The 12,837-nt window shown below is 54.1% G+C and overlaps 1 protein-coding gene across 12 annotated transcripts in view; it reads right to left on the bottom strand.

The window, feature by feature from the left end:
- The window catches only part of DLG3 (discs large MAGUK scaffold protein 3), a 77,436-nt gene that overhangs the window by 21,583 nt on the left and 43,016 nt on the right, over positions 1-12,837 (bottom strand). For all 12 annotated transcript variants that reach the window (XM_071569137.1, XM_071569142.1, XM_071569150.1 and 9 more), the window contains 6 exons: positions 8,837-8,887; positions 5,678-5,802; positions 5,049-5,218; positions 4,574-4,710; positions 4,113-4,257; positions 3,814-3,973 (listed from right to left, as the gene is read on the bottom strand). In XM_071569137.1, coding sequence (XP_071425238.1) covers positions 3,814-3,973; positions 4,113-4,257; positions 4,574-4,710; positions 5,049-5,218; positions 5,678-5,802; positions 8,837-8,887 — 788 coding nt within the window. The remainder of the gene's footprint in view (positions 1-3,813; positions 3,974-4,112; positions 4,258-4,573; positions 4,711-5,048; positions 5,219-5,677; positions 5,803-8,836; positions 8,888-12,837) is intronic.

The raw sequence follows: 12,837 nt of genomic DNA, 5'->3' as shown, positions 1-12,837 counted from the left end.
AGGAAACAGGACCAGAGGGGGGGACTCAGGGGAAGGCTGGAGCATCACTGCCATCACTTGGGCAGATGGGGGAAGGTTTTGGTGCTTTAATGGATGCAGATGACAGTATTTACCTCCAGGGATATCTGCCAGCACCCCAGGAAAATTCTTCCACCATCTTTCCCTGTGGGGGGAGTCCTGATGGGCTGAATTGTCACTTAGCTCCAGGCAACTATCTCATAAGGAGCAATAGGAGCAGGAAAAGGATAGACAGAAGCGCAGGGTGCTTTATGAGAAGGTCTCAGTGAGCTCCTGACCTGCCACTACTAAGCCCAGACCCTCAGCCCAGCACATCCCAGCTCTACCAGCTTCCCCAGATGCTCGCCTCCCTGTCCCCATGTGTCTCACCAGGCACAGCATCCCTATCTCTGATCACATTTGCTCCTCTGTCCTCACTGCTGTCTGGAAGGGGACAGGGCCAGATGTCCCCTGTAGAACATGCATGACAAGACATTGATGGTGAACACTGTGGTGTGGCAGGCTCTGGCAGCACTGGCCAGGAGGCACGAGGGGCAGGAATGTTCCAAATGCTCTGTGCAATGACTGTTCCACAATGCCTGTTTCTGCCTCTCAACAGCTGCTGTACCAGTGGCTTCCCTGACCCATATACAGGGTTTTTTCTGGAAGTGTTGAAAGGATGCAGCCTTTGGTCTGCTAGTCCCTACAAACTTAACTCCTTCCTGCCTCTCTGCAGGCATTGGCAGCATGGTCATGACTTGAGGGAGCACTGAAGCGAGGACAAATTCTCAGCCTGGCTCCCCATGCCTGTAGCTCCACACACACTGCATCGCTGCAGCCCCTTGCCTTTGAATGCAGAGGCATGGCAGAGTCCTAACTCCAACTATGCAGTTCTGAGGGAACAGAGACTGAATCTGCCTTGGGACTTTCAGAAAATATCTGCAATGTCGTTATGGCCTTTGGATGCATTTGAGGTCTGAGCCAAGCAGGGCTCAGGACTCCGCTGGACCATAGCATGGGTCTCAATGCACCAGGACCAGGAGGATACCAGGGAAACACCATGGAAACATTGGAGTCCAAAGATGCTCAACCATTGGGGTCAAAAGATGCTCAACCCCAAGTCCTCAAGAAGCCACCAGTGCTTGGCTCAGGGGCTGTTTTGAGGGGTCAAGGAGGGCTGCAGCTATCAGTCCCTCTGCAGCAAAGTTGTGCTCAGGGATAGAGTTCTTTCAAGGGAAGAAATAGGTCATATTTCTGGGTCTGCAAATCCTGCTTCCACCCAGGAGATGAACTTGCTCTGCCCTGTGGGTTTTGCTTCTGCCCAAGCAGTGTGCAGGAATGACCACCCAAACTCAGACTGGGGGGAAGCATGTCCAGCACCCATACTTTGATGGAAAGTAGAGAGATACTACAGGGAAATAAAGCCCCAGACAGGTATATCACAGGTCTCAGTCATGACATGCACTCTTGGCTTCCATCCTCCTCCCATGAGGCAGGACACGGATCCTGCAAGCAGATCCCATGCTGACTGTCACAGTGTTAACACTGGGACCTCAGCACAGTGGCTGCAGGGATCCTGTGGGGCTGTGCTGGGTCTGGGTTGGAGTGTAGAGCTCATTGAAAAACATATTGTCTGGACCCCAGCACTCGGTGCTGCAGGACATGAGGGTCACTGGAGCCATGTCCACATCTAAGCAGCATTTGTGCTCATGGGAGGGGAAGAGACTGGATACTGGACCTCTGCTTTTCCTAGGGAATGGCTGTCAAGATCTTCATGGGAGACAGCTACTTTTTCAGGGGAGCTGCTGCCTTTCCCCACTCCAGTAAGTCACATTTGGACCACACTGGTCCCAGTGCACAATATGGTTGATGCACAAGCCAACAGACCCTCAGCAATGATGCTGTCCTGAGGAGTCAGTGATGCTCATGAGGCTTTCAGCACTATTTTGGGATGGATGAGGGAGGTGCTGACCCCACCACAGGCTGCCAATCTACCTGGGGAGCAGGGGGCTGTGGCTGGGCACAGTAGTCCAGTGGTGCCAGCCTGTCTGCAATGTGACCCTCTACAAAGGCAGCACTATCCTCTAGTGGCCACCAGCACGTGCTGCACCAGGGCCATTGCCAAGCCATCACTGTGCCACTGCCATTGCCAAGCTACTGCTGAGCCACTGCCAAATCATCGCCATGCCATTGCCATTGCTGAGCCACTGATGAGCCATCACTGTGCCATTGCCACTGCCAAACCACTGCCGAGCCACTGCCAAATCATTGCCATGCCATTGCCATTGCTAAGCCACTGCTGAGCCATCACTGTGCCATTGCCACTACTAAGCCACTGCTGATCTACTGTGGAGCCCTCACCGTACCACTGCCACTGCCAAGCCACTACTGAGCCACTGCATAGACATCACTGTGCCATTGCCACTGGCTGTGTCCAGCCTAGGCTGAGCTGCTCTCTCCACTCTAGCCTACAACTAAGAATGTCTGCTCATGTAAGAAGGGGACACCCTGGCAGGACCAGGGTCCCTGGTGTGTTTTCCAAGCGCTGGGACTCAGTCCCTTCTGTAGTGCAATGTAATGGCAGAAAGCACTGCTCCTGCCTGTGGCATCATCCCCCAGTGCCCTGACAGCATAGGAGTTGCTACACCTGGTGAGGATGCAGCACCAGAAACAGGCTGTGGAACCGGCATCGCTGGTGCTGAGACCAGGTGGGAGAGATGGGGCATGAGTGGAAGCCAGTGCTGCTCAGGTAACTGTGCAGTAGCACCCAGCCATGGCTGAGCACCAAGAAATGAGAAATAAATGATAAAATTGAGTTCAGCCACTCTCCAGAAGGACAGAACACCTGACGGTGAATGGAAAGTCAGGGTCTCCAATTCCAGCATCCACCAATGGCCTGCAGAATGGAAGAATCCCAGACAAAGGTAGCTTCCACTGTGAACACAACCTCAGAGTCAGCCTGTGACCTTGTTCCTAATGCAGAGCCAGCCCTAAGTCTAACTCGAGTGTTGGTCCTTAGAACAAAGCCTAAGCCCTACAGTCCTGGCCCTAGGAATACCAAATCCAGAGCAGGTGCAACATTGGCCCCAAGGCTGTGTTTCTAAGCAGAGGGAAAGCTGTAAGCCTGGGCAAGCAGAGCAAGATCTACCAGGTCTTGCTTTCTCGTTCTCAGCTTGAGGCTTTGAAAATTTTATACCACATTTAGGCTCAGAGCAATGTCTTCTTTGTGCTCCTCTTTATTTTCTGGGTTCTGGAAACAAACCTGCTCATGCAGAGTAAATTATTCTAGTGGGGTAAAGGGGGCTGTGCAGGGGCTGTCAAGCCCAGGGCTTGCAGCCATTGAAACGGCACCTGGTGGTTTGGGATGCTGGTCTCAGGGGGTGTGGGAGGAGGAGCCCCACTTGTTTGCAAGGTTGTGCTCCACCCAGCCCTTCATGCCCATCACAGCTCCCATTAGGGGCATCCTGGGATCCTGTGGCACTGCTGGCCTGATAAGGGCAGGGAACACCTTGTATTCCAGGTATTGTAAAACAAGCAAGGGAACAAAGCTGAAACACAGATACGTAAAGCTTGTGAAAGAGCAGGAGTGGGAATGGTGAGGGAGCAGATGCAGCAAGCCAGGGACTGACACAGCAGGGCTGGTCCCAGGGGGGTGAGCACAGAGCTCATTATGGGGCCTCAAGCTCTGCACTAGGCACTGACAGGTTTTCAGCTGAGGATCTGCACCAGCAGTGAGGATGAGGTCGAGCCACCAGAGAGGGAAAGAAAGGGACGGAGAAGGATCAGGCATTAGGGATGCTCATGCCTAGCACTCACCTGGTGAAGTCATCATCTCCGATCATGTGTCGAGGAATAGGCGAGTACCGGGATGGAGTCACCTGGGGAGGGACGGGATAGGGAGGCTTGCTCTCAACGCTGCCCAGGTAGCCCAGACCGGAGTTATGGCTTATGTGGTTGTCAGCCAAGCCTGAGAAGGCTGCAGGGGAGGAGAAGGTCATCAGGAGCAGAAATCTATAGGCAACGGATATGGAGACCAGCCCAGCATTACTTGCCACCCCAGCACATTCCATGCCCCCCAGGCCCTGTGCTCAGCCAGTGCCCAGCATTGTACGTACTGCTGGCGTAGTCGGGGGGCGCATACATGTCATTGAGGTGGATGTTGCCAGGCTTGGCCACTTTCAGGTACACCATGTCTGAGGTGTTCTTCAGGGCAGCCACTGCCTCCTCGTGCCGCACGTCCTGCAGGTTTGTGTTATTCACCTGCCGGAGGGAAAGGGCTGGGTGACATGGCTGAGCAGGAGAGGAGGGACCAATGCAGTCCTGTGAGAGGGGAGCAGTTTTCCACAGGGTAGGTCCTGCAATAGCTACAGAGACAGGGTCCCATCTCTTTGGGTTTTGCCCTCCTGCCTGCAGCCAGTACTGTGCCTGCCCCTCCCAGAGCACCATGCCAGTGGGAACCCCAGGGAAGGGGCATGACGCTACGAACAGGAAGAGTGTTGGGGTTCAGGATGAACACTGCAGCATGGTGGAGCCTGCTCAGCTTCACTTTACAGCTGGCTGTGGCCATGGGGCTTACCGCAAGCAGCCGGTCCCCGATCTGCAGGCGCCCATCCTTTTGGGCAGCACCTCCCTCGATGATCTTGGTGATGTAGATGCTGTTGTCTCCAGGGATGTGCTGGTTCCCAATGCCCCCTGCAATGCTGAAGCCCAGGCCTGAGGGCGAATGAGAGGGCAGGTGAGGGACAGATAGATAGACACAGTTCCAGGCTGGCACCCAACCCCTCTGACTCCCTACCCTGTCCCAAACCCAGAGGCAATGGGCCACCCTGTTGCTGCCTGGAGCCAGCCCAGCCACCACTCACTGCACTGTCCCATACCCTGTGCCCCATAGCATCCCACATTGCTGGCACCCTGCAGCATCCTGCACTGTGGCAGTGCCACCTTGCATCCCACATGATGCTGTCCTGCATCTCAGGGCATCTCACACCGAGGGGTCACCCCATGCCGTCCTGTGGGGCACCCCAGTCAGGCGAGCAGAGTGAGGGGCTCACCTTTGGGGCCCTTCATCAGGTTAACCTCCATGATGGTCTCTGGCGGGGGCTGCCGGCGCCGCACCACAAGCCGCACCACAGGACCTGCTTCCTTCAGGGCCTCCACAGCTTTGCTGTGCACAACCTCGGAGACATCCACGTCGTTTACCCGCAGCACACAGTCATTCACCCTGTGGGCACAGCATGGCCCTGAGGGTGAACCACCAGCCCATGCCACCCTCCCCATGTCACATCTGCCACTCTCCTCCAGCCACACAAAGGAGAGCTGCTCAAGCTGGCCAGATCCTGCCCTGCTGGGGTGAGAGCAGCCTCCCTCCCAAAGTGGGAGGTAGTGGGGCTGATGCTCATGGTGAAACCCTGGTAGAGATGGGATATGAGAGGAAAGGCTGAATCCTGCCCTGGGCTGTGGTGGGAAGGAAGGGAGCAGGAACCTGGCACAGAGAGGGGAGGAGAGGTGGCTACAGACAGGTGGCTGGTGGCCAGGGCTGAGGGGCATCCCTACATTGAGAAGATCTGGCTGTGGGGAAGAGACACAAGGGGACCAGCAGGGGAGGGGCTAGTCCTAGAGGATCCATGCAGGGATCCCAGGTGACACCCTGATGGAGCTGCTCCCCCAGCCTTGTACTCACCCTAGACGGCCATCCATGGCTGCCGCTCCCCCGGGGATGATCTTGGTGATGAAGATACCCGGGTCATCTGGGACATGGGGGTTGTCGATTCCTCCTGCTATGCTGAAGCCGAGGCCGGAATTACCCTGCGGGAAATCAAACGCCGCGTCTTTCCCCCATGGGCAACCGCTCGCTGCCGGCGCTCCTGAAATGGTTCCCCTCAGCTGCGGGACTGTCTGGGGCACGGGAGCCCTGACAGCATCTGTCCCACCCCAGGGTGGCTGCCCCAGGGGGCAGAGGGATGAGCGGCTGGAGGAGAGGCCAGCGTTCATCAGCCAAGCGCTCGGCGCAGCAGCGTGGAGCACTGAACAGATGGAGTGGGAGAGTGGGAGCTGCTGAGGACCTCCCTCACCACCGCGTCTCCACGGAGAGGCTCTAAGGCAGGCGTGGAGCTGGGGGAAGAGGAGGTGGTCCTTGGCGGAGAAAACCTCCCCTCCCTGGCTGCTCCCCAGGAGGAGACACCGATGCGGCAGCCCGCACAGACCAGCGGGGATTGTGCCAGTCACCAGCATCACACCCCTGCCTCCCTGCACCCTGGGATGTAGCCCTAGCACAGAGCCATGCTGGGGACCAGCAATGCTGGTGCCAGAATTTGCAGGATTGGGTGGAGGCGGCTATCAGGATGGAGTGGGGTTTCCACTTCTGCCTCCTCTTCCCCACAACATGGAGCATCACTTGAGCTTCTGCTGAAGTATGCCTGGGGGGAATGCAGGAGCCACAGCTTATCTCCAGCCCATTCCTCAAGCACCTCAGGACTGAGTGGCTGTGGCCCTGTGCCGCCTCTCCCACTTGCAGAATCCTCATTAGTGACACACTCACAGGCATTGCTTCCAGATCTATGCTTGATGCAAGTGGACAATTCCTGCCTTTTTTGCTCTGCCTTGAAAATCAGATGGCTCCTTGCCTTGTTTTCTCATGTGGAAGAGCTGACACTTAGTCACATACTATTGTGCCTGCCTCTCATACACAAGTGGGCTCAGGCCAAGCATTCTGCTGGCTGCCCATGGCCTCAGTGCTCAGTGTTAGATCAGACAATGGGCTTCTCTGCCCTTCTGTGGGACCTGTGGCCAAGAGGGCCACACTGGAGCTCAGGCTTCTGGGATCACTAAGAACCAACAAGCAGCTGGGGCTCACACATCTCCGTGGCAATCTGGGCCCAGCCTCAGCTCCTGCAGTGATGCAGAGGTCTCTACTCTGACATTATGACACTCATGACACATCACCAGGAACCACCAATGCCTCTCACTCTGCAATGCTCCTGGATACTCTCCTGCTAGCTGGAATTTGGATGGCATGAGACAAGGAGGCACTCAACAGTAAAGGGTCTAAGGCTGCTCTCTTTCCTCTAAGCTGTGCCCAGCTCAAAAAACCTCCTTACTCTTCATGGAGACCCAGCCTGGCCACAGCAAGGCAGGTGAGAGTGCAAAATGATCTCCAGGCATTTGTTGTGCCTGTCTGTGGAAGGCTGTGCTCCTTTGTTAGCTACAAAACCTGGAAATCATCTGGGTGCTGTTCATTTTTATTTTGATAAACTTCAAAATGGAGTTCAAGGGATTTCTTGGCTGGCATCAGGGTTGGTGTAGACACAAGGGCAACTCCTGCTGCTGGTGGGTAAACCCCAAACCATGTCCCTGTGCAGATGGTGTTTCCTCAATTATTGCCCCTCAAATGCTGATGCATTTACCCTTGTATTTACAACAAAGACAAGGATTAATAACAGTGACAGACCAGCAATTTTGGGGTACACTGAGGTCAACTTTAGAAGCCAAACACCCCAGCAAGGGGACAGCCTCACTAACAGGCACCAGAGTGCTTCTCTTGCATTAAGACAGGGTTGTTGGATCCCACTGGGAGCCAGGTTAAGGGGAAAGGACCTGGGTATGGTCCATGCTGGCCCTGGCTGCTAAGCACTGAAATTTTCTTGTTTCTTGCTCCCTCGGGCTTTGAACTGGGGGCATCAATGAGTGTGGGGCATTAATGGGAGCCTCTCTGTGTGGTCCTGCCAGCTCTCCCCCTATTCCCTCAGACCTGAGGACAGAGGGTGCTCTGAAGAATCCCTGAAAACAAGGCTTTTGCCTCTGACTTGGGCCTGGAGTGAGAATTGCTTATCCCAAAAAGGAAGGATCCCCTGGGCTGGTTTCGTCAGGCATGCCGGGGAAGCGGTGGGTGAGGCGGCAGCCCCAGATAACCTTCCGTCCACCCACCTCTGTGATGCACAGCCAAGGGAAGGAGGGAGATGACTAAAGGCAGAGAGGAACAGAATAATGAGCGATGTGTCTCTCCCTGCAATGCTGGCCACGTGGCGAGGCTGAGCTGCCTGGCATGGCGCTGAGGAGGAGGCAAGGTGTGCTGTGGAGTGCTGTGGGCAGCCTCCCACCCCAGCCATCCCGGTAGCAGGGCTGTGCCTGTCTCTTGGAGTAAACCTTGGCCCAGCTTTTCCCACTCCCTCTCCATCCCTTCACCCCTGTCACTTCCTGCGCACCAAGGGAAAGCCCTCTCTGCCCTGTGTGGTGTTGACTTGCCCCTGGATAAACATGGAGGGAGCTAATTTTAGCCACGGATGGTGTGTTGCCAACAAAGGAACAGCTTGAGCAGAGATGTCCCCCATTGTGGTTTGTTTTACTAAAAAACCTGTTTTTACAGCTTAGCGCCCCAAGGCTGTGTACCCCAGAGTGCTGGGGAGTCTGGTGGCAGGCTGGCATCAGTGCCCTGTGCCCAGCTGTGCGGTGCAGCTACCTGAGTGCCAGCACAAGCAGAGCTCCCCGCACCTGTTTTCTGGCAAAGGCAATGACAAAGAACCTCCCCCTGTGCTCTGCACTGATGAGTTTGTGTGGGTGAGGGTGTGAAAGAGGGATGCAAGGGAGAAGCCCTCCTCTCTGCCTTCTGGAGGGGTCTGCAGGGGTAGAGGGAAGCAGCAAGCCCACCTCTCCCAGTTGCTGTGGGGGCCAGGCAGGCAAAGCAAGTGTGATACTCACAAAAGCCTCTAGAGAAAGCAGGGAGCAGTGACCAAGCCCTCCCCATCAGCTGGTGCAGGGATGTGTGGGGTGCTGGCTGTGTTGGTGGGTAGGCGAGTGGGAAGAAGCAGCAAAGACTGCTGGCGGGTGAGTAAAGAATACTTACCCTTTCCAAGACGATCTCCTCATACTTGAACATCCCATCACTGCCATTCATCTGGAGAGAGGGAGACAGCGTGTTACGACTGTGTGCTGGTCCTTGGGGAATTAATTTTTACCCTATGACAGCTGAAGAATCCAACCTAAAAGCTGCACCATCACCGCTGAAAAAAACCTTAAATGCAACCACTTGAGCCTGCCCTGGAATTAAACCATGTGCTGCTTTTCTTTCTGGGCATAAGCCAAAGCCCACTGACTTTAATGCACTTCAGTGCAAAGCCTTTATTCTCCCAGCTCATTTCTCCAGCCATGAAAAGGAACACAACTGAAGGCACAAAAAGAAATAACACCTTTGTTACGCACCATATAATTAACCTCAGAAATTCACTGCTGCAGGAAGAGAAGAGAGAGGGTCGGTCCATTTAAAGGGAAAAAAATGTCTGTACATAATAACATAATAAACACCTTTAGCAGCTTATAGTTTTTAAATCTTTAAGTAGCATGACTGTATTAATGGCAAATTCAGAATAATTTATTCTACCACATTCGTTGGGTGCAAAGGAAAGAAGGTGTGAGAGTGGGGCACAGTAAGAGGTGAAAACATTGTGCTGCCCTTATATGCAAAAATGGTGTAGCCCGTCAGTGCTGTACACCACACTGATCCCCACACTTGAAGGTCTCCCATACCCAGAGTGTCAAAGCAGAGCTCTTGGAAACATAATGGACAGGAATAAAAGGGATGCAGCTGTAGGCTCTAAAATGGTAAATGCACAGTCAAAAAAATCCATTTTCCTCATTACCAACAGTGCACAGGAAAACAAAGCAGCAGTTTCATTCCAGGTCATCAGGATCAGGCCATAAACAGCTACTAAGGTCTAAAATTCTGCAAGATTTGCAAAGCAATTGGCTATTGGAACATCCGGAGCTGTTACACACAACACCAACAGTTTCACAGAATATCCTGAGTTGGAAGAGAACCACAAGGGTCATCAAGTCCAGCTCCTGGCCCTGCACAGGACCATCCCCAAGAGCCACACCATGTGCCTAAGAGCATTGTTCAAACACTTCTTGAGCTCTGGCAGCCTTGGGTCTATGACCACTGTCCTGGGGAGCCTGGTGCCTGACCACCCTGTGGATGAAAAACCTTTTCCCAGTATCCAGCCTAAACCTCCTCTGACATTGATTCAGGTCATCCCCTCGGATCCTGTCACTGGTCCCAGAGAGCAGAGATTGGTGCTACCCCTCAGCTTCCCCTTGTGAGGAAGTTGTAGATCCTGATGAGGTCTGGCCTCAGTCTCTTCTTCAGGCTGAACCAGCCAAATGACCTTATCCTTTTCTCATATGGCTTCCCCTCTAGACCCTTCACCATCCTTGTAGCACTCCTTTGGACACTCTTGAACACCTTTATATCCTTTGTATATTGTGGCACTCAAAACTGCCCCCAGCACTTGAGGTGAGGCTGCCCCAGTGCAGAGCAGAGTGGGACAATCCCCTCCTTTGCCTGGCTGGTGATGCTGTGCCTGATACCCCCCAGCACACAGCTGGCCTTTTTGTCTGCCAGGGTACTGCTGACTCAGTTATTTTGGAATGGACTGAACTCAATCTCATAATTTGAGTCACTCTGGGAAGGAAGTGATGGAAGTGATGACAAGGCAGACATGATGGGACCCCAGACTCAGCAGGGAAACACCTCTCCCATTATGCAGCCCCAACTCTGTCTGTAGCCTCTGGATAATATGCAGGGGTCCTCATCTGAATTTTACATCTGCCATTACCTGATGGCTCATAGATCCCATGAAGCCACTTTCTATACATGGTCCATATCCCAAGTTGGGGCAGACATGGCTTTGTTTGGACACAGTTCTCTTTGTCCAGCACCAGATGCTGGTTGTGTCCTGATTTCGTAGCTCCTTGCTGTCCATCCCAGTGGAGGCACAGCCCTGCCATCCTCCAAAACCTGACAGTGCTCGGTCATTAGATGGAGGGGATAGCAACCATCATTTATATTAAAGCCATCATCAGACACCACAGAAGGAAACTCAGTGAGGCAACAGCAAGGCCCTGTTGGCAGGTACGAGGAGGAAACAGGAGTTTTTCCAGGTGGCAATAATCAGAGGTCCAGGTGGGGGAGCAGTTCTGCAGGCCAGGATCTGGGATGGGGCTGTGCCATTTGTGACTCATGCACCCTTGTCCCCTGCCTGGAAAGGCCAAAGCAATCCCACACCCTGTTGTGAGTACTGCACTTCCAGCATGAGCTTGGGGAGAGTCCAGAGCAGAGAGATGGGATGGAGACTCCAGGGAACACAGGTTGAGAAGGTTGTCCCTCCTTGGATGTGCTCCGTGCCTGGTGCCTCTCAGCCATTGGAAGATTTCAGGGCTGGGACATTCAGATGCTCCAGTAGTAGAACTCTCCAGTCCTCCCAGCACATTGGGAAAGGCTTTGGTCAGCTCTTAAGGAAGGATCCCAAGGATCCCTCGGCAGAAAAGCACCAGAAGTGGTGGGATTAACCTGGAGCAGGATCCGTGACAGTCTCAGAGGGACAGGGATGTGTGGCCAGTGCCATCTTCTGCCACAGTGCTGCCTTGGGCTGTGCTCTTGTGGGCAGGGGGCCATCGCTTCCCTCCAGCACGATTTGCCTTTCCCTCCTCTCATCCTCCCGTACTGACTAATCCCAAATGCAGCTGTCTCACTGGCCCGTGCCGCCCTCACAGCCTCACTCACTACAGCCTTCGGGCTCATCTCATCTCTCCAGTTGGTATCCCGGTGCGTGGGGTGCGGCGTCGCCTCCCTCCAGCTTTCCAGCAACTCAGATTCCTGGCACCCTTTGCTACTACACACATTGTCCTCTCTGCTTTGGCATTCAACACAGTTGCCACACAGCCAGCCATATGCACACCCACGGCCGCAGAGGAACAGTGTACACATCCCTACAGGATGGGGATCTGCAGAAGACTTTGACAATCTGTGAGCCATGGCGAGAGCCAGCAGTGCGTGAGCTGGCAGGCATCGGGGGTGCACAGGCACCCCAGCACACCACCCCGCCAGGCACCCCGCTGCCAGACGGGATATCCCCGCTCCCCAAACCTCAGGGATGCCAATGCTGAGCAGTGTTTTGCATTGCTCTCTGAAAGCCAGCTCAATGCAGTGTCTGCTGGGAGCAGCCTGCTCTGGCCAGGCACGCTGGGGTCAGCCAGGCCTGGCCATGAAGTCCCAACTCTGATAATGTTTCCAAAATCCACGCAATGGAACGCCAGTTAATTGTATAAGGAAGCCAAATGAAGAACTTAATATATACCACGTAACCAAGGGAACGAGCCAACAAGGCAAACGTTCCAGCGTCGGAAATCGAATACCAGTCACTTGCTGACGGCAAAAACCTCCCCATGACACCCACTGGAGCTGCCATGACCTGGCTCTGCCGCAGGCTGTTCCTCCTGTCTTTTGCCAGTGCCCTGTGCTCTTGCCCAGCTCCTGTTTGGGGCCATCTCATGTGCTGTGTGTTCAGCAGGAAGATGCCTGGCTCCGTCATCCTGAGACAGGGAGAGTATACCCCACCCTGTTCCCCTCTTGTCATCTAAAGCTGACAGAGTTGTCAAGGGCTAATTACCTGTTCCTTGCATATCCTGGTCTTAAGAACCATCTGATTCCTCATGGAAAAGAGTAATGGTATTTTTTTCCAAGCCCTTCCCATGCAACAAGCCCACCTGAGGGCTCAGGATGAGGCATCTTTGCTGTCCTTCACTTCCCTGTCATGTTTTGAGCAGCAGGGAAATAGGCACCAATGACGGCATTTAGATCATCAACAGAAGGCTTCAGAGTTAACACTCATTTGATAAACTGAAGAACACACACCTTCCAGAGCTTCTGCAAGCTGTCTGCAGGCTCTGCTGGCCAACACTGCAACAGCGCACGTGGAACACGCTTTGCAGTTTGCTAGAGAGTCAGATTTGGGGGTGGGGTTTTTTTGGGCAGGGAGGAGAGGGGTTTGCTTGTTTTTTAAATAAAAA

The sequence above is a fragment of the Pithys albifrons genome, chromosome 14 (genome assembly GCF_047495875.1).
Source record: "Pithys albifrons albifrons isolate INPA30051 chromosome 14, PitAlb_v1, whole genome shotgun sequence".
Lineage (NCBI taxonomy): Eukaryota > Metazoa > Chordata > Aves > Passeriformes > Thamnophilidae > Pithys > Pithys albifrons.
Note: the sequence above shows the minus strand (reverse complement) of the source record. Positions and strands in the feature narration are given on the sequence as shown.